General features: G+C 35.7%; 1 protein-coding gene across 2 annotated transcripts in view; it reads left to right on the top strand.

Annotated features, from left to right (window-relative positions):
* The window catches only part of RBBP6 (RB binding protein 6, ubiquitin ligase), a 31,590-nt gene that overhangs the window by 3,417 nt on the left and 8,542 nt on the right, over positions 1-19,631 (top strand). For both annotated transcript variants that reach the window (XM_032843984.1, XM_032843983.1), the window contains exons 2-13: positions 2,735-2,834; positions 5,131-5,167; positions 9,715-9,759; positions 11,851-11,939; positions 12,050-12,146; positions 12,542-12,681; positions 15,310-15,482; positions 16,916-17,019; positions 17,136-17,473; positions 18,525-18,621; positions 18,731-18,809; positions 18,903-18,957. In XM_032843984.1, coding sequence (XP_032699875.1) covers positions 2,735-2,834; positions 5,131-5,167; positions 9,715-9,759; positions 11,851-11,939; positions 12,050-12,146; positions 12,542-12,681; positions 15,310-15,482; positions 16,916-17,019; positions 17,136-17,473; positions 18,525-18,621; positions 18,731-18,809; positions 18,903-18,957 — 1,354 coding nt within the window. The remainder of the gene's footprint in view (positions 1-2,734; positions 2,835-5,130; positions 5,168-9,714; positions 9,760-11,850; positions 11,940-12,049; positions 12,147-12,541; positions 12,682-15,309; positions 15,483-16,915; positions 17,020-17,135; positions 17,474-18,524; positions 18,622-18,730; positions 18,810-18,902; positions 18,958-19,631) is intronic.

The following is a 19,631-nucleotide window of genomic DNA, read 5'->3' as shown; positions in this document are numbered from 1 at the left end:
GTCACTTAATGAGTTTTACAGGAAATAGCATCCAGTGTCACAGGCAGCTGAGTAAGAATGGGCTGGGTTTTAGCACCATCCAGTGAATTAGAGAGTACAAAATATTCATAGCCTCATAGTTAGGGGATTGCCTAAGAGAAGGATGCTGAACTGGATCACTTAATTTGTTTGAATTAATGTTTAGATTACCCAGTATATCACATGTCTGTAAAAACATTCCTTAGAGTTTTGGGAATCTGTCCATGTTTAGGACACTTAAATCTTGATTACATCAAAAAGCATGGGTCGGAATTTTATGTTTTAGATTTAAGAATTTTGCTCCTTTCAAAACAAATCCTGAATGATCTTCCTATATTTTTTAATACAGATTTCCCACATAAACTTGTTTCCCTACCTTTCACCTTCTCTCCCACCTCCAAAAAAAAAAAAAAAAACCCACCACAACAACAAAACAAACCTTCATTCTGAACTTAAGTGTGAAAGATTTGAAAGCTGAGAATGAAGTAGACTTTTTGAAGAGTCTTCTCTTTTTCCATCTATCAGATTCATCTTGTTTTTCATTCCGGAGCCATGGTCTTCATATTTTTGAATTGGAAATCACACTGGCGCCTGGAAAGGGTCTTTTGAAGTTAACAGCCTACTTAGTAACGTAGTTTAAGGGTAGGAAGTAACCAGTGTAATTCAGGTACTTAAAGGTCAATCAGAGCATCTGGTGTTGGGGCACGTGACTTTTAGTCTGACACAGTACTGGTCTGATCAAATTAATAAGTTGTCTTGGAAAGCTACCCTGAATGTTTTTAAGAGTTGTTACATATTCAGAAAGTCCTTGTCAAATGTTTGACACCAAGTTTTGTTTTAGAATTTATTTTTTGAACATCTCCCATCTTTCAGTTTTTCTTACTCAGATCTTGATTGAAATTTGGAACTATGATGAACTATCAAAGTAATGATGATAGTCTTTAACAGGTCTAGGAAATTGAATTGCTCTGATTAGATACCTGTGAGATGTAGTCTGCTACTTGAAATATACTGATAAGAACCCATTTTTGAACAATTTGTAATTTGTAACAGGAAGTAACTAATGATGTTATGATTAAAATTAATAGAGTATTAAACTTAAAATGCTTACATTGTGTGATAAATTGAAATAACTGGAAGAACAGAGGTAGTCAGCCACTTGGTACTGAGTAACTTAAGTGAAGCAAGTAAACTCCATAATCTTAGAAGAATGAACCCTGATAACCTGATTGTGTGATTGGGAGAGATGGGTACATTCTCATATCTATCTCTCTGTTTTTCTTTTTAGTAATTTTACATATTCCTTCCTCAGGAAAGCTTTTTACCCATAGTTAAAGTTAGTTGGTCCAGGTTCTCTTTTAATTTCATTCTTCCAGAAGTATTGCAAGTAATACGGAGTTTAAAGAGTAGAAAAATAGGGGGGCGCCTGGGTGGCTCAGTGGGTTAAAGCCTCTGCCTTCGGCTCAGGTCATGATCCCAGGGTCCTGGGATCAAGCCCCGCATCGGGCTCTCTGCTCAGCGGGGAGCCTGCTTCCTCCTCTCTATCTGCCTGCCTCTCTGCCTACTTGTGATCTCTGTCTGTCAAATAAATAAATAAAATCTTAAAAAATAAAAAAAAAAAAAGAGTAGAAAAATAGGATCCATTTATCCTCCCTCTTTTGTTCTCAGTGACATCACTGTTCTTCCAGTTGGCTTAAGCCAGGAACCCAGTTTCTTATGACTGACTGCTCTTTTTTTCTTCATCTCCCTACCGTTCTTTAATCCATTGATAGCCTTACCACTTATGCCTCAAAACATTCTGATTCTCTCCCTTTACTCATGTGTCACATACCAGCACAGATCATCATTTCTTACTGGGCCTTTGCAGGAGCCTCCTTATTGGTCACCCTCTTTCTACTCTTGTTCCCCTGTGGGCTCATTGTCCACATAGATACCAAAGTTATCTTGTTTGTTTGTTATTAATGTAAATCAAATTGTCATCATTTTTGTTGAAAATCTTCGGTGACTTCTTGTACTTATAAACAAAATATAAATCCGTTTGTGATCTGTACTTTTCTATCCTTCATTCTTCCCTTTCATTATCTTCCAGCTGTTCTGGACTTTATTTTTTTCACATGCTTTTCTTTCTATCTGAAACACTTTTTGTCCAGCTTTTTTGCATATCTTTCTAGCTTTTCATTCTTTAAGTCTCAAATGTTCCTTAGAAAGGCCTTCAATCAATATTCTATCCACAGTTGCATCCCACTACTGATTATTTTTATGAAACTCTTTCCTCTATTCAGAACGTGTCTTAATTTCTTTAGTCTGTCGTTTTTAGTAATAACTCAGGTTGAGTGAGGGGCTAGGAGGGGACATTTTAAATAACAACTTAATAATTGTTAAATAATTCAAATAACACCTTTTTCTCATAGTTGAGATGATTAGCATTACTGGCTAAATAAACTAAAGAATAACTTAGTCTTACTGAGATTTGGGGTTCCACAAGAGTAGGAGCGCTAGAGCCGAGAACCTGCTGACAGTCTTTGGTGTCCTATGAAGAGAATCTATTGTTCTGACAGTATCGTAATCCATATGCAAGGAACATGTAGTGATTAATGTTCTTTTAAATTTAAGTTCATTTTCCATAAAATTTATGTTTGGCTAAAGTTTTCTAATTCTTGAGGACTGACTTCTCCAAATCGCCAAATAGAAATTCAACTCTCTATCTTTTTTACAGAATATACTGATGATAATGCTCTAATTCCTAAGAATTCATCTGTAATTGTTAGAAGAATTCCTATTGGAGGTGTTAAATCTACAAGCAAGACGTATGTTATGTAAGTATTTATCAGATCTCATGTATTTAAGTCCTCAGAATAGACTTTTTTATCTTGTGAGAAAGAAGTATTTTAGAATAGAAGTCATTACCTTAATAAGTATATCTTCTTAATCCTTGAAACTGTGGGGATGGGTTTGTTTCTTCCTGGTTTCTTCCCCCCAGTTAACTTAAGCTGTAGTTAGTAGTACGAGCTGTCAGGAAGAAGTTTTTGCTATATAAGTATATTAAAAGCCTTATTCTAAATATTTTGACAGCATCCAGAGTGTTCAGTAATGCTAACATTTGTTTCTCAATAAGGGGCTTTTGTTGGGAAGCTGTAGAGTTTATAGGATTTATGGAATCAGGCTTAGGTTTGACTCCAGTAGCTGCTTTACACCAGTTGTGACTTTGGGTAAGTTATCTAAAACCTCAAAATAGACTTCTCAAAATAATATAGGGATATGAGTATTTAACTCAAGAAGAGAGTTGGAAGAATTAAACAGTGCCTGGCCCATGGTAGACTCCATTAATGGAGTACGAACACAGCAGTATATTAGCACCAGTCTAGAGCTTAAGGAATTCACAAAAGACACAGGATTAAAACATACCTTTTAACTTTCCCTGCCTCCTTGCAATTTTAACGGTGTTATTATTATAATAATGTGAAAAGAGTAGTGATTTCCACTTAGAAGTTAGGTAGCCTTAATTGAAATTTTGGCAAATTCTGCTTTTGGCCAGTGAAAAATTCTGGAATTTGCCAGTCGTAGGAAATGGAATGTGTTCTTGGAATTGAGGTAAAATAGTAATTTCTTGGAGCTTTACTTCATATGGGCAAGTGTTCATTCTAAACTTATTGTCATTGGTTTGCTATAAAGTTATATTCCATGTCCTAGCCCTTGGGGATCATTTTGTGTAATATCTTCTGTATAACAACAGCTTAAAAACTTGCATACTTTCTTTTTCTTAGAAAAACCAAATGAATTATGTGCTTTTAACTTTGTGTAATTGTAAGAAATGAGGGAATAATTCCTAGTATTTAGTGTGAAATTACACTTTAAATGCTTTTTAAAAAACAGTAAACATTCAGTTTTTTGGTTTTTGCTTGTTTTTCGATACTAAGAAACTTTTAGGGAGAGAATTATTCGAAGTACATGGGAAAATAAGTTGCCTCTTAAAATTGTGTGTTAACTGACTGTGTGAGATTTCCTTTGTAATCTCTTTGCCTCATAAAATGCCTCTGAATTTATTGAGCAAATACTAGAAAACGAATGCTTCATTTTTATCCCAGGACTTGGAAATCACATGTAAACCAGAAACTCCTTTCAGATGCACACTAACATTTCTCTGTAGTCAGGATAGCATAAATTTCAATTAAGCATTTAAGTGCTGTATTTAACAACTCAACCCCTGTCCCCTTTCCTGTGAGAACTTTTAAAAGAATTTCTTCTCAGGTCTATTTTTATGTACTTTAAAAAATCAATTTGTTCAGTTCTTCACAACCATCAAGCTCGTTCTTTGAACTAATAAACTGTCAAGACTATATTGCGTATTTCTGGAAGTTAGTTCTTATTTAATCTTCAGTCATTGTTTTGAGACTTATAAGAAGTTAAAGTTACTATCAACCTGTCTTTCTGGATTTGAAATTTAGTTTTTGGAGCACAGCAATTTCTCAGGGGTCCCAATTATAAATGCTAACAGTGAGTGGTCTTCATTTAAGAAGATCTGATACATGAAAATTTTTGTTACCTATTAAAAAACCAGGGAGGGGCTCCTGGGTGGCTTAGTCCTTAAGTGGCTGCCTTTGGCTCAGATCATGATCCCCAGGCCCTGGGCTGGAGCCCCATATCGGGCTCCCTGCTCTGCAGGGAGCATGCTTCTCCCTTTCCCACTCCCCCTGCTTGTTTTCCCTCTTTTGCTATGTCTCTCTCTGTCAAATAAATAAATAAAAATCTTAAGAAAAGGGTGGGGGAGGATAATGTAACTTGGTTGCTCAGTCTGTTAAGAAATAGCTACAATGTTTCTTAACAAAAGACCTTCATACTACCTGTGGGAAAACATCTGTTGTAAATGGCAGGTTACACCTATTCTCGAATTTCTTAGTATAGAATTTTGTTTTATTTTATTTTATATCCCACAAATAGGTCTTTAACTATTAGTAGTGTACATATTAGGAAATTGGTTGTTTTTAAATCTTTGTACCAAAGGAAATTTGTGTTCATAAAGATATGTGATGAGAGATATATTAAGTTGTTTTAGCACACAAATCCATAAATACCTGCTCATAATTAATATTTTCATTTTTGTTTATTTTTTAGAAGTCGAACTGAACCAGTGATGGGAACTTCAAAAGCAGTATGTAAAAACACAATCTCACACTTTTTCTACACATTGCTTTTACCTTTATAATGTAGCAGTGAAGTAAATCATTTAGAACTTAATATCCAACTGATCATAGTATATATTGTAAATAAAATGTATTTTGATGACAGCTCAGTTGAATATGGATATATGTGGCATAATTTGCACACTTTGTAGAAATGGGTAATTTGTGCCCCCCCAAAACACTGTTTCATATTAAATATGATAGCATCCTCCCTGTATGACACTGTGTTGTACAGTTAATGTATGATTCTTTTTAGCTCGTGTAGGTTTTACACTAATGAACATGATAACATGTTCTACATCTGTCTGTCTATAGTTAGTATTTTGTATGTATGTACAGGCTGTTGTGTGCTTTTTGTTTCTTGCAATAAAAAAAATGTTTGGAGTGTATATTTTGCCATTTTCACGTTGTATCACTTAGTTTTTTTTAGTTTTTTTCCTGCCTGATGGATGGCTTTTAAAAAATGCATTAGCAATATGCAAAGCTAATGTTAAAGTTTGATGCTTTCTCCAAGTTCAGACACATATAGAAAGGAGCTTTCCAGAGTTGATGCAGCTATATTACTTAGTTTTGTCTTATTTGGCAATTTCAAGCTTTTATTATTTGTTTATATCTCCACTATAAAGTAAGACCTGAAATTGGGCCCCCATGAGTATATAAATGTCTCACTGATGATTTATACAATTGAGTACATTGTTTTAAAATTTTACTACAAGGTCTTCCACTTCCAGCCTGCTTAGTTCTCCAAATTGAAATATTTCCCTCTCTCTCATAAAGATACTAAATGCTGCATTAATTGTAAGCTAATTGAAAGCTGTAGCTCATCAGAGGTAACTCCCCTTAACCAGGATAACATCTTAATTTTTATGATCATAGCTTAAATATGACACCCTGTTGATTTGGAGGTCTTAAGTAAAAGGCAGCAGTGTTCCTAAGTTGTGGGGTGACACATTTGTTTCAGAGCATAGGGCTGTAGTAATTGGGTTCTGTAAACTTGATGGTTCTCGAAACATTTTACTGCTGAGGCTTGATCTGTACACAATACAAGATGTCTGAAATCTTGATTTAGAATTCAAGGGTATTGCTTGCTGTTTCACTTTATCCTTTTTAAATAGTACTGATCTTTAATTGTGTATCAGGCATTTCACTAACCTTGGATCATTGCATCTTAAACATGATAATATAGAATATCTTAACTTTGGACTTGTTCTCTAAAGTATATGGCCTTTAGTTCTCATGGAACTAAATATGGTGATTCAAAGATCAAAACTTAGTGTTTGGGGGTCCCCCCCCCGCCCCTGGGGTATATGGGTTTTTTTGGTTTTTGTTGTTTTTTGGGTTTTTTTGGGTTTTTTTATTTTTTGGTGTTTTTTTGTTTTTGTTTTTGTTTTTTTTTTGGTTTTTTTTTTTGTTGTTGTTGTTTTGGTTTGGTTTTTTGGTTTTTAAAGCATAATGCTGTAAAAAAACTGTCCAAGTTTCTGTTTTGCTGGTGATTGGTTTAAAACTGATTTTATGTATCCAAATGCTAGCACAAATTAGAGTGACTATCCTGGTGACTGTAGTAGTTAATGTAACACATTTTGTATAAAGTACTTTTATATAGTATTTAAATTAATTCAGATGAAGTTTTATTTCTTGAAAACAGTTATTTCCTTTTTGTTTATTAGCATGTGTATAAACACAAATCACATGTTCATAAATAAAGTTAACATTCTTTTAGCCTTGTGTGTTCCCTGGCATGTCTGTATTACACTTATACAAGAAGCAGTTTATTTTATGCTTATTTAGGTTTCTCTTTTCTTTTTTTTTATTTTTTTTTCCTTTTTTTTGGATGCTTTAAAAGTGGCTTTAATTTTTAGGTAGAATGTCTGAAATGAAGACACTAGATAATTTAATAATTTAATATCCCCATCATTTATTTGCTTGGGGTACATTTGCTGGCATTTAGGATGAGAATATATTCATGAAGCATAATTAATGCCCATTTTACATTTCACTTGTTTTACTGTACACATTCACAAAAGCCAAGATAGAGCCACCAAACGAGGTTTCTAATTCTAGTTAATAGAAGTAAATGTGTGTACATTTTTGGTAACCTAAGCCAATTGTGATCAAGGATGGCTGTTTCTATCCATATTCCTTAGCTTTGTTTTATTTAGTCATCCTTCCACGTTGGTACTCCAAAGCTGGATGTTCTTCTTGCTTATTAAATATTAGAATTGCATTTTGTTGGATCCTTTAATTTCAAGCAAGTATGGATGGCGTAAAAAAATTTCAGATTCTTTCTCCCAGAAGCAAGACCATAAATTAGATGTGGGGAAGTGGGTTAATTTTAATGATGTCCACAGTATGCACTGATCAGTTTTTTTTAAGACTAGGTTGGTTTTTTTTTTTTTAACATGGTGCATTTTTTTTAAATCATTAGTTAATACATTTATTGATGCTTAGGACATGCAAATTTCTGGTCATGTTTAAACCATTTCTTGTCAGCAGTTTTCACTCAATTTCTAGTACCTTGCTATATGCAGGAAACAATTGGATTCCTTTCTCAATTTCTGGTAAATTTTTAATTCCCTGTGGATTTTAAGGTATTTAAGGTGCTAGAGTGATTGTTTGGTGGGGGGAAAAAGTGATGTAGATACCACTGAGTATCTGAAACCACTTTATAGGATACTAAAACAAGTTGGCAGGAAACTAACACGGCTAGAAAGCCCAGTGTAAGAACCAAAAGACAGCTATATTTTAGGAATGGGAAGAACAAAAAGTGTTAGTGTTAGTATTTTAGTTCCAGCTATAATAAAGTTAATTAGCTGCTTTTTTTTTTAACGAAATGATCAGTATTAATATTCTAGATAGTAATGGATTTATTTTGAAAGGCTATTAATTTGTTTCTTTGGTTAGAAACATAGATGATGCTTGACAGTAGTTTGTTCAGTTCTTGTTACTTAGATTCAAATAATTCCTAGCTGATGTAAAATGTAACCCTCTTCAAAATAGATGGTCAGAATTTATTCTCGATAAAAAATAGGATATTTGTGTATTCTTTTTTTTTTCTCTTTAAGCTTCCCTTTGAGATTAGTTCTGTAACGAAAGAGCACTTAAAAGCTAGATGAGAATAAGAACATGTTGGTGGATTATATGGTTGTGTATTAGGAATGTGGAGTTAGTACCGCCCCTCAGTGGGGAGCTAAGAACCTTTTGTTTAAATAAGCATCCCAGTAGTAATATCCATTAAAGTAACTCTTAAAACTCTAAGATATTTATAAGTTATATTTTAAATTTAGCCAACATTACTTTTATTTATTGAACTCCTTCTGTGGTGGGCATTGTTGTAAGAACTTACTTCATTGAAACTTGTAACATTTCTGTTTGGGGCTCTTGGTCATTCTGCTTTTATTTTAATACTCTTAGCTCTCTGGAATATTTGAAAAATACTTAACAGATACTCACTTTGTTGTTGTTTTTCTCTGATCCAGACATCCCGTTACATCCTCTCCATTTTAAACAAGAGTTCTGACCAAAATGCATGAGAAATTTATAACCTGTTGAATAAGCAACCTGATTACTACATAGGAAGCTAATAATGTTTTCATTTTGGCACACTTACAGGGGAATAGTATCTTTAGAGTTAAATGTTAAACGTGTGTGTGTGTGTGTACATGTGTACACATATACACACATAAATACTTTTATAAAAAAACTGATACTAAAACCACTTCAGGGATCAAATAAGTGAAAAAAATTTTAATATCCCGTTTGAAAATACATTTTTAAAATCCTTATATCCTTCAGCATATAATGCTTGCTCCATTTGATTAACTTTCTTCACACATTAAATTCCATCTTTTTATGAGAGTCCTGTTTGCCTTTGTCACAGGCTACCTTTGGTTTCCCTTTTTTTTGGCTTAACACCTTTCCTTGATAAAGCTATGGTTTCTTTGGCAAGAAGCCATTCTTACTCTGTATGGGAGAATAAACAGATTTACTCAGAATGAACAGTATATGCTCAAAAATAGAGAAAAAAGTAGCAATTATGTGGGAGCTGTTTCATTAAACAATTATCTGAGCCTTTAAAGAGCTGCTTGTTTTTACAGTGTTCTATAATGGCATTCCAGAAAAGTTAGATTTCTTATTCTTCTCTCATCTAGTGTACATTGTCTTGAGCATTATCCGATTTAGAGACCACTGATAGACATGGGACTCTTTTTTAATATTTAGTCACTGCTCTGAACACATTTTCTGTGATACATTTTTCTTTACCCTCTTGTTCTTCTTTTATTCTTTGTAATTGAGTCTCCCTCAACTTTAGCCTTTTACTGTGTGTGAAATACATAGAGAAGGGTAAAGCAGGGTGAGCTACAGTTTCAGCTTTAAAACTGGAAATAATAAACATTCTTTAGAAAACTTCTAAGCAAATGCCCAGTATTTGAACATTAAGTGGCAGTAGGGACTAAATGATCACTTTCAGATGTTTTCAGTGTGGAACTTGAATGTGTGTTTAATTTTTTGTGAACAGATTGATGACTCTTCTGCGTCTATTTCTCTGGCCCAGCTTACAAAGGTATATATATATATATATTCTTGAAAATATAAATCTTTTTCTAACATCGTATTCTTTTTTAATGTGGAACGGTTGTTTGAAGAGGGGTTGGGGGTGGATGTATTTTGTGAAAACATTGTACACATTATTACTATCCTGTAAAGAGTAGTTGCCGTTTTGAGAAGATAGGGGGAGTATTTTGGCAGCCTCACCATAATGTTGGAGTGGTGTTCATCTTCAAGACCGAAGAAACACATGAAGCTACCCTTACTTTTTTTTTTTTTTCCCTCATACATTTTGTTTAATTATACATTGGAAACTAACAAAGTTCTGGAGGAATTTCCTGGTTTTGGCTGTAAATTATGTGGACTTTCTTTAAGCAGCCAAAATAGAAGCTTTCCTTTACATGGACAATTGCACAGTTATTTCTTGAATATTTGAATTGATCCCATGAAGTTCAACATTTTAAATGTGTTACAATTGTTTCTTTATGCTATAGACTTGTAGTCTGTCTGCATTAGAAAAAGTTTTAAACAACCTAATTTGTTTGAACACAGACTACATGAATTGTGTAAATGTATAAAGCTGTTTGCAGGAATATACCAATGTGTATGTTTGGCAGAGGGGCAAATTGTTACCTCCTGAAATAATTGTATATGCCGTGTTTTGCGATAAAATTGCTTGCATTTTCTGCTCAACAATGTGTACTTTTGTTTGGGAAAGCACTAGTGATGGATTACTTTTTAAAATAATAGATGTAGCTTGCAAATTACGCCTTAAAAAAAAAAAGAAAAAAGGGAAGAAGACATATATTACAGAATAGACAGATTTTTTAGGACCAAGAAGGAAGGAAGTCTTCCAGTTTTCCAAAAATCTTTTTTCCCTCCTGTCAGAAATGTAAAACCAAACTTAAGTAACCAAGATTAACCTAATGAGTTGGATGGATTTTCCATTAGTGCTGTCCCTATCTTATCCTTGGCTTTGTTAGAGGTTGTGTCCTTTTCCCCTAGAATGTATCCCCCAAAAATGTCCTAGTAACAAATAAGCTTTTAAGTTCTTGTTCCGGGAAAACTAAACATTAAAATTGATGATTCTGACACACAAAATGGGCTGAAACCCATCCTCTCTCACAATTTTCTAAAGCAAAGTGGTCTAGCATAGAGTTAACCTCTTAAGCAGTTTATAGTTCGTGGTTTTGATTCTTATGTGCTGTAAGGACCATATTTGAGTTTTGGTCTGTTCCTACCATTGTTTCTTTGTGGGAAGCAGTTGGGGAATTTTGGAGGTTTGGGGGATTTATTTTTTTTTTAACTATTTGTAAATTAATGTTTGGGTTCAAACAAATTAGTTGTTCAACATCTGTAATCCAGTTTTCTGTAAATGTTGCTGTTGTTCTAAGCTCTGTTAATGTTAAGCATTCTTTGTATATAAAATTACAATAAAATGTTAAAACTGGTTGCTTGTTTTGTGGATGAATGTAAAGATAAAACCCAGTGAATGGCTGATGTGAGTGCTAGATGCTTGAAGATTAAAGTTACTAGGACTCACTCTCTTAGACCCTGCTTATATCTAGACTCTTCTGTATGTAATGAAGTTCATAAAACTTTGGAGAGTTGGATTTAAAATTTCGAGTGCTCAGTTGCATGTGCATTGCACTGAATTTGAAACTGTTGCTACTACTTAAAGAGCCTTCTGGCTTAGTAATAGCTGCGTAATATGTTCAGTTGTTCTACCCACAACCCTACCTCCAAGTTGTAAGTATTAAGTCTTTGTATTGTGACACTTGAATTATTTTTAAGATTTAAAATATCAAGTGTTTCCGTAATCTGTTTTTAACTCTTAGAGGAGTCATATGCAAATCTTAATGTAAGGTACAAACAGGGTCTAAGGTTTGAGTGTCCCCAGAACGACCTTCCTCAGCGCAGCAGACACCCAAACGTCATGTAATGACCTAAGGAACTCCCGGTGCCTCTTCTAGGTTATACATGTAAATAGTTTTAGGTTTTATGCAAGATTAGATACTGCTCTTTACAGGATGAGTGGTGTTGTCTTTGGCTGTGTGGTCTTAAATGTGTTTCTAATGTGTGTGTCAAATAATTACCTGTTAAACAGACTGCCAATCTGGCTGAAGCCAATGCTTCTGAAGAAGATAAAATTAAAGCAATGATGTCGCAATCTGGCCATGAATACGACCCAATCAAGTAAGTCCATAAATGCTTCATATTAATAGGTATTTTGGGGTGGGTTTTCCCCCCCAATCAAAAGCATTTTTTCAAGTTTTTGTGTACATGTAATTTTTTTTCCCTTTCAGTTACATGAAGAAACCTCTAGGTCCACCACCTCCATCTTATACCTGTTTTCGTTGTGGTAAACCTGGCCATTATATTAAGAATTGCCCAACAAATGGGGTAAGTCCAAAGTAGAAACCCTGGTACACCTTATTCTTCTTAATTATTTCTTAGCCATTGTATTTTTCTTGTGAATACTGCCTTCTCTATTACAATGGCAAATGAGCACAGGCTCTGGAGCCAAACTGCCAGGCTTCAGACCCTGGCTCTGCCACTTAATAGCTGGGTGAGCCTGGGCAAGCTACTTGATGCTTAAGGCCTGTCGTTTCTTCTCTGGATGACCGTGGTGCTCATAGCCGTATTTCCCTCACGTGGCTATTGTAAAGATTAAATGAGGTCATGTGTGTAAAGCACTACAAATAACAGAAGCAATTAATGAGTACTGCATGGTAGTTAATATCAAATAAATGTAACTGCTTGCTTTCTTCCTCCTTTCTCCTTTCCCCTCCAAATAGGATAAAAACTTTGAATCTGGTCCTAGGATTAAAAAGAGCACTGGTATTCCCAGAAGTTTTATGATGGAGGTGAAAGATCCTAACATGAAAGGTGCAATGCTTACCAACACTGGAAAATACGCAATACCAACTATAGATGCGTAAGTATGCGAGTTAGGTGCGATCTGTGAGGCCGCCGTCCGGCCAGGCGCCAGTACTCTTATGTAGTCTCAGGCTTGTAACGTGGCTATTTGGATTACTTGTGAGCATTGTATAGCAATACTGTCAGTCTCCATGTGTTGCATTTCTGTGTGAAGAATGAAAGGCTGCAGTCTGCTCCATTAAATGCAAATTTAAAATGGATTTGGGGTTTTTTGTTATCACTGAGTGCCACTTCCCTTGTAGTCTTCTGATTTTTTTCTGTTTCTGTCATACCCTGCTTTCTTCCTCATTCACATACATACTCCCACATAATCTTATATGCTATCTACATTTTTTAAGTGAAGAAGACAAATACCTTAATCCTTTTGAGAAGCAAAAGGTGTGAGCGTAAACGTTCTAAAAGATGTCAAGGCAAATATAAGTGCCAAGAATAAATAAAAAACTGAGTCCTCTTGAACAAGTTTGGACAAGCCATGAGAGTGTTAAGATTTTAAAATATGGTTTATTTTATAAGCCATTAGAAGAGCTACAGCACTGTATGCTACAGCTTCATGCTTATTTTGAATGGGTTTTCAGATATTGCTTAATGGGTCAATTTTAATGAAATGGGTAGATGTGAAAACCTAGTTGTATGGTTCAACTAGATAACTTCACAGTTTACCTGCTCTTACTGATAATTACATTTTTGGCTGCCCTGGGCAGCTGAGAAATCACATAATATAGAACACGGTATTAATTGTTCCTTTGGACTGCATTCGCTAACCACTCCTCCAGTGGGTTATGAAGTGAGCACGTCCTCAGGACATATCTTGAGAAACATCAATTTAGAGAACAGCTGGCAATGTTCGTAGTGACACAGGGAAAATGTACAGAACAGTTTTCTTCAGCTTCATGCTGTCCTGTTGAAATGCAGGATAGTGAGCAGGTGAGGGTGATGGGAGAAAGATGGCTATGCTGTGGAAATGGTATGGAGCAGACAGTGGTTTCGAGTATGCGCTTTAGTAATAAGTGCCTCGTTTTAGTTCTCGGATGGGAATGAGTGTTCTCCTAAACTCCCAACCCTGTTCACTTTCTCAGTTTCACCCCCATCTATTTTTTCTCTGTCACCGTCCTGTGTTTGTGGTTCATCGTAGAGCAGTCTGTTGTTATTCTGTTTCTAATTCAGACATTTCATACATATTTCCAAACAACTTAGGTTGAAATGGATGATTTTTACAGACACAATTTAAGAGCAGACCGCTTCATTTTAATATAATCTATACAAGTAAAAGTATTTAAGTAGAAATTTGTGTTGGAATAACACCACCCTTGTGAACCCTAACTAATAATTAACTCCATTGCTTTTGAATGCTAGAATACAAAAGCCCATTTGTGCCAAACACACAGCAAATACTGGGGAAAATGGGAGCCCAAATATTTTAAATGAAGCTTTCACCCTCTCCACTAACACCACTGATAAGCAACTCAGACTCTTCTTCTGTTTCTTTTTCTATCCTCTGTTCTCCTCTTTTTTTTTTTTTTTTTTCTTTCTTTTCTCTCTTTTGGGCAGTGGGAGACTCCTCTTTCACAAATTGGGAACAATGGGGCATAAGCAAATTGATACTTATTTCTGGAATCGTGGTGATGTCTATGGAGCAACTGCAACACAAATAACACACCTAAGGTACCCTACTCCGTACAGCTGAGATTCTTTCATTTCCAGCGTTGAGATTGACACACTCTGTTCCTAAATGAGGTAGAAAGAATTTATGTAGGCCTTCCTGTGTTTTATAAATCTGCCTGATTACAGAGAAGATGGGGGTGTTCGAAATAGTTGTGACAAGTTTGAGAATAGTGTATTGTTTTTTTCTTTTTGATATATTAAATATAGAACATTTCTGCAGAATGCACTTCTATCAAAAAAATGGACCCCAAATGATGGAAGTGTTACTTTATGTTTTTGTAACACATACTCTGATCACTTAAGTCATTAATATTTCTTAGTTGGCTATAAATAGATAAGTCTCTCTTTAAAAATGCTAATTGTTCTAAGTAGATCACTGGTTTTGTAGTCTACTTCTAGATACTGGTGTGGTTAATAGCGTCCTGTTTCCCTTGAGGTATCCCCCTTAATTTTGTAATGTCAGCACCAATTTCTATTTCCTGTAGTATGGCATTCGCTCTAATACCGTCACATGTTCTGGGTACTGTTGGACCGTGGAGGGGAAATTTCGTTTGTTTGTTTTTTTAAGTAACGTGGTAGGATAGAGAAAATTGTGATTAGGGTGTTGTCATGTCTAAGTTCAAATCCTGTCTCTGCCACTTAAACATAATTTTGTGGCACCAAATATGTCCCTTTATTTTCCAGTCCTCAGTTCTAGAGTTGTGGATTTTTAAGATTCTGTTAGCCAGTTGTACAGTGTTTGTTTCTTTTTGTTATACTTGTTTAGGACTTTGTTTTATGTCTTTTTGTTTAGAGGGAGGATGTTCGTAATACTCCGTTATTTTGGAAGGTATTATACTTGTGTAAACAAATGTAGCATCGAACTGAATTATAAGTTCCCATTATGGTATAGTAGAACATGTTCATATCTTGGAAATACTTCGCCTTCTTAACAGTGTTAAAACAGAGAAACCTTCTTTTACAGAGAAGCATATGCAATTGGGAAGAAAGAAAAGCCACCTTTCTTACCAGAGGAGCCATCTTCTTCTTCAGAAGAAGATGATCCTATCCCAGATGAATTGTTGTGTCTCATCTGCAAAGATATTATGACTGATGCCGTTGTCATTCCCTGCTGTGGAAACAGTTATTGTGATGAATGTAAGAAACGTTGAACTTTTAAAGATGTAGATCTTAAAATATGTGTATTTACCTGGAGAGGCTCTAAGCAACATTATAGGTTTTAATAATGAAGTATAAAGTGTCAGTAATTGGTCAGTTCCTAAGTGAGTATTTAATAGCAAGAACCGTTTTTGTTGCTGCATTTTTTTTAAGCAACAATCTCTTTGTCCTTTTAATTATTAGAATGGACCATCTCTTGTACTTTCATCAGGGTAACTGTACTGGGGTTTTATGAAATGTAGGATTTTTGTTGCCTGTACATTTTAAATGGTATGCAAAATTTTGAATGCTTTTTGGGCCTTAGATATTCTGGAAGTACTTTTAAATGGTACTTAAATCCCTTTCCTGCAGGATTGTGAAAAATAGCTTATTCCTTCTTCTAAAATTCCCAAGTGTGATTGAGAACTTCTTTCTCACCTGCATTTGCCATGTGGTGACTTGTGACTTTTTTTTTTTTCTTTCTAAAGATTTTATTTATTTGTCAGAGAGAGAGCACAAGCAGGCAGAGGCAGAGAGAGAAGCAGGCTCCCTGCTGAGCAAGGAGCCTGATGCAGGACTCGATCCTAGGACCCTGGGATCATGACCTGGGCTGAAGGCAGCGGCTTAAGCGAGTGAGCCACCCAGGTGTCCCTGACTTTTTTTTTTTTTTCTGATCATTTATATTAGCATTTATTTTCTTTTCTGGCACTTACTCTAAATTTGCCCCTTCTTAACCGAGATGAAAATGGCATCCTCTGAAAATTTCACTGCTTCTCTGTGGCGTGCTCTCCTCTGGTCTTTTTCATTTCTAAACATAGCTTTGGAACATAAATCTTGATTTGGGGTCCTCTTTAGTGAAGACCAAGGTAAAGAAGAGGTCACTTACAATTTGTTTCAGGGTGTGTCTTAGATTAACAAACCACTTATTACTGGATCTTTTTACTACACTAAAGTATAATCGGTGAATCTAATTTAGCATTGTTTCTATGTACTGTGCTGGAGGTGTCGCTGACCTCCTTGACTGTATAACACTTCTGGTTTTTATCCTCTACTTTTCTCGTGAGGCTTTTTTAAAAAGTCTCTTAGCCATGTAAAGTTTTTCTCTTTCTAGACTATACCTTATTTCTGTGATTTTCCCCTATACTATTCCAACTACTAGCTAAACAAAGAGAATAGTATTAAGGAAAGAGTGCTTCTTCTCTCACTTTAAAGAAATTATATTCATGGCTTCTGTTTTTAAGGTAGAAGTTAGAGCAAAGGAGTGCTATTAGGCAAGAGATTTGACTTCTAAGTTTCTTAATCTCAGAAATGATTAGTGATATGTGCTTGGAAACAGAAATGTAACCGATTAGATATAAGTGGTCTTTGTAATTCCTTCTCTAAACACTGAGTTTGTACTCTGCTTTTATTAATACTTAAAATATTTGACCTAGGTATAAGAACAGCCCTCTTGGAATCAGATGATCATACATGTCCAACCTGCCATCAGAATGACGTCTCTCCTGATGCTTTAATTGCCAATAAATTCTTAAGACAGGTAACTATTTCCATATCCCTTTTCTAAAAAATTTTTAAGAATTTTTGATTGTTTAAACTGTACTTGAGTAAATACAGCCTTACATTTTCCTGCATTTTTCTGTTTGGTATCTATAGGCTGTTAATAACTTCAAAAATGAAACTGGTTATACAAAAAGACTACGAAAACAGTTACCTCCACCACCAACCCCAGTACCACCTCCGAGACCACTCATCCAGCGGAACCTACAGCCTCTGATGAGATCTCCAATATCAAGACAACAGGATCCTCTTATGATTCCAGTGACATCTTCATCAGCTCACCCAGCTCCTTCTATGTCTTCATTAACTTCTAACCCGTCTTCCTTGGCCCCTCCGGTGCCTGGAAATTCATCTTCTACCCCAGCTCCTGTACCTGATATAACTGCAACAGTGTCCATATCAGTCCACTCAGAAAAATCAGATGGACCTTTCCGGTAAGTCTGTGTGCAGCTCTCATGATTCAGAAACAAGTGAGATCAGTAGTACAGTTTTTTTCTTGTATGTTGCTCTAGCAGTTGTAGTGGCCTGCAGTATGTATTGTCCTTGTGAATCACTGTGCTCAGTAAGGTGGGGAACTCAAAAAAGTAACCCTCTTCTAAAGGTTTCCTCGTAACAGATGACCCACTCTTATTGGAGGAACAGGCAAATGAAGGAGATTCACTCGGTAAATGATTAAGCATCCCAAGGTGAAGGACTATATAAGTTGCCAACAACCCTTATTAAATGTCGAATCATAAAGAGATTTCACTTGTGGTCATAATGGTGGTATTAGAAAGAGTCGATCTGAGCAGAACTAAGCAGAGTTTGGATCGGTAGAGGGGATAAAACACTGGTGGTGGTAGAATTGTTTTGGAGCAAAATTAGGTAGAAGACCAATGAAAACTCACTTAAATCCTACCACTTCAGACACAAAAAGGACCTTTGACCATGTAGTCCGATGGCTTATAAATTCTTAAAGAAGCAACCACCTTTAAAAAAAAAAAAAAAAATAGATGCCAGAAGTAAAAATCTTGAGGATTGGGTTCTTTACATGTACATGGAAGACTTCTCACTGATTTTCTGTGATTAACAGTGGGAATGAGTCTCAGGGTTCATTGGCTTTTCTAAGATCACCCCTTTGATTCACTAGTGGAGCTGGAAGTAGAATTTACTCTTAATCCTGTCTTCTTTAGGTCCCACACTTTGACTTTCTGTTTGTTTTTTTTAAGCTTTTATTAGTCTTACAACCGTACTGGTTTCTATCATAGCTATCATAGACGGGACTGCTTATGGAGATTTCCATTTTTTTACTTACCACTGTGTGTTTGAGCAACTCTGTAAAGGTCCAGTCCTCTCACTTTCCTCAAAAGTTTTCATCAACTTTGATTTAACTCACCTTAATACAGGTGGTGGGCAAACAGACTTAGTAATAATATGTAATTTTTTGCTCTTAATCCTCCATTTCTGATGACTTCTTAATGTATTGCAAACTACATTGTTTTCTAGGGACTCTGAGAGTAAAATACTGCCAGCTGCAGCCCTTGCACCCGAGCACTCAAAGGGGGCCTCTTCAATTGCAATTACTGCTCTTATGGAGGAAAAGGTGAGTTTGATAGGCTTTTAAATTTGGAGATTTGTCTTACTGTTGTTCTTCTGGGTCTGTTGGGTCTTTTTTTAACTGTTTCTTTTTATTCATGTTTTTTTCCCTACAGGGTTACCAGGTGCCTGTACTTGGAACCCCATCTTTGCTTGGACAGTCACTATTGCATGGACAGTTGATTCCCACAACTGGTAAGTAAAATTCTGGTCTGAACATTTTTTTCTTTCAAAACAGTTGTAACTTAACATGCGGTTTCATATTTACCTATTGTTTTTGTTTCCAAGGTCCAGTAAGAATAAATACTGCCCGTCCGGGTGGTGGTCGACCAGGTTGGGAACAGTAAGTATATGTTTAAAAATCTCCAGATGGGGCGCCTGGGTGGCTCAGTGGGTTAAAGCCTCTGCCTTCGGCTCAGGTCATGATCTCAGGCTCCTGGGATCAAGTCCCGCATCGGGCTCTCTGCTCAGCAGGGAGCCTGCTTCCCTCTCTCTCTGCCTGCCTCTCGGTCTACTTGTGATCTCTCTCTGTCAAATAAATAAATAAATTCTTTAAAAATAGGGACCCCTGGGTGGCTCAGTGGGTTAAAGCCTCTGCTTTCAGCTCAGGTCATGATCCTAGGGTCCTGGGATCGAGCCCCACATAGGACTCTGCTCAGCAGGGAGCCTGCTTCCCCCCCCCGCCCCCAACTGTCTCTCTGTCTACTTGTGATCTCTCTCTCTCTCTCTGTCAAATAAATAAATAATAAAATCTTTAAAAAAAAAAATTCTTTAAAAATAAAAATCTCCAGATGATTGCTTTTGAACTAGGTAATGGGAATTAGAGTCTGGCGTGTTGCTAATATTTTTTATTGTAAACTCCTCTTTTGTATGCCATATTAACATAGTTTTTATGTAAAGTGTCATAAATTCAAGATTAGGTAAACTATTTTCTAAAAGAATGAGTAATTCTCCTCTTAAAATGGTAAAATATAAAATCTTATCAATTCTTGTTACTTTCATGTCTTACCAAATGGT

The sequence above is a fragment of the Lontra canadensis genome, unplaced genomic scaffold (assembly GCF_010015895.1).
Source record: "Lontra canadensis isolate GAN:19392208 unplaced genomic scaffold, GSC_riverotter_1.0 scaffold146, whole genome shotgun sequence".
In the NCBI taxonomy this organism is placed as follows: domain Eukaryota; kingdom Metazoa; phylum Chordata; class Mammalia; order Carnivora; family Mustelidae; genus Lontra; species Lontra canadensis.
Note: the sequence above shows the minus strand (reverse complement) of the source record. Positions and strands in the feature narration are given on the sequence as shown.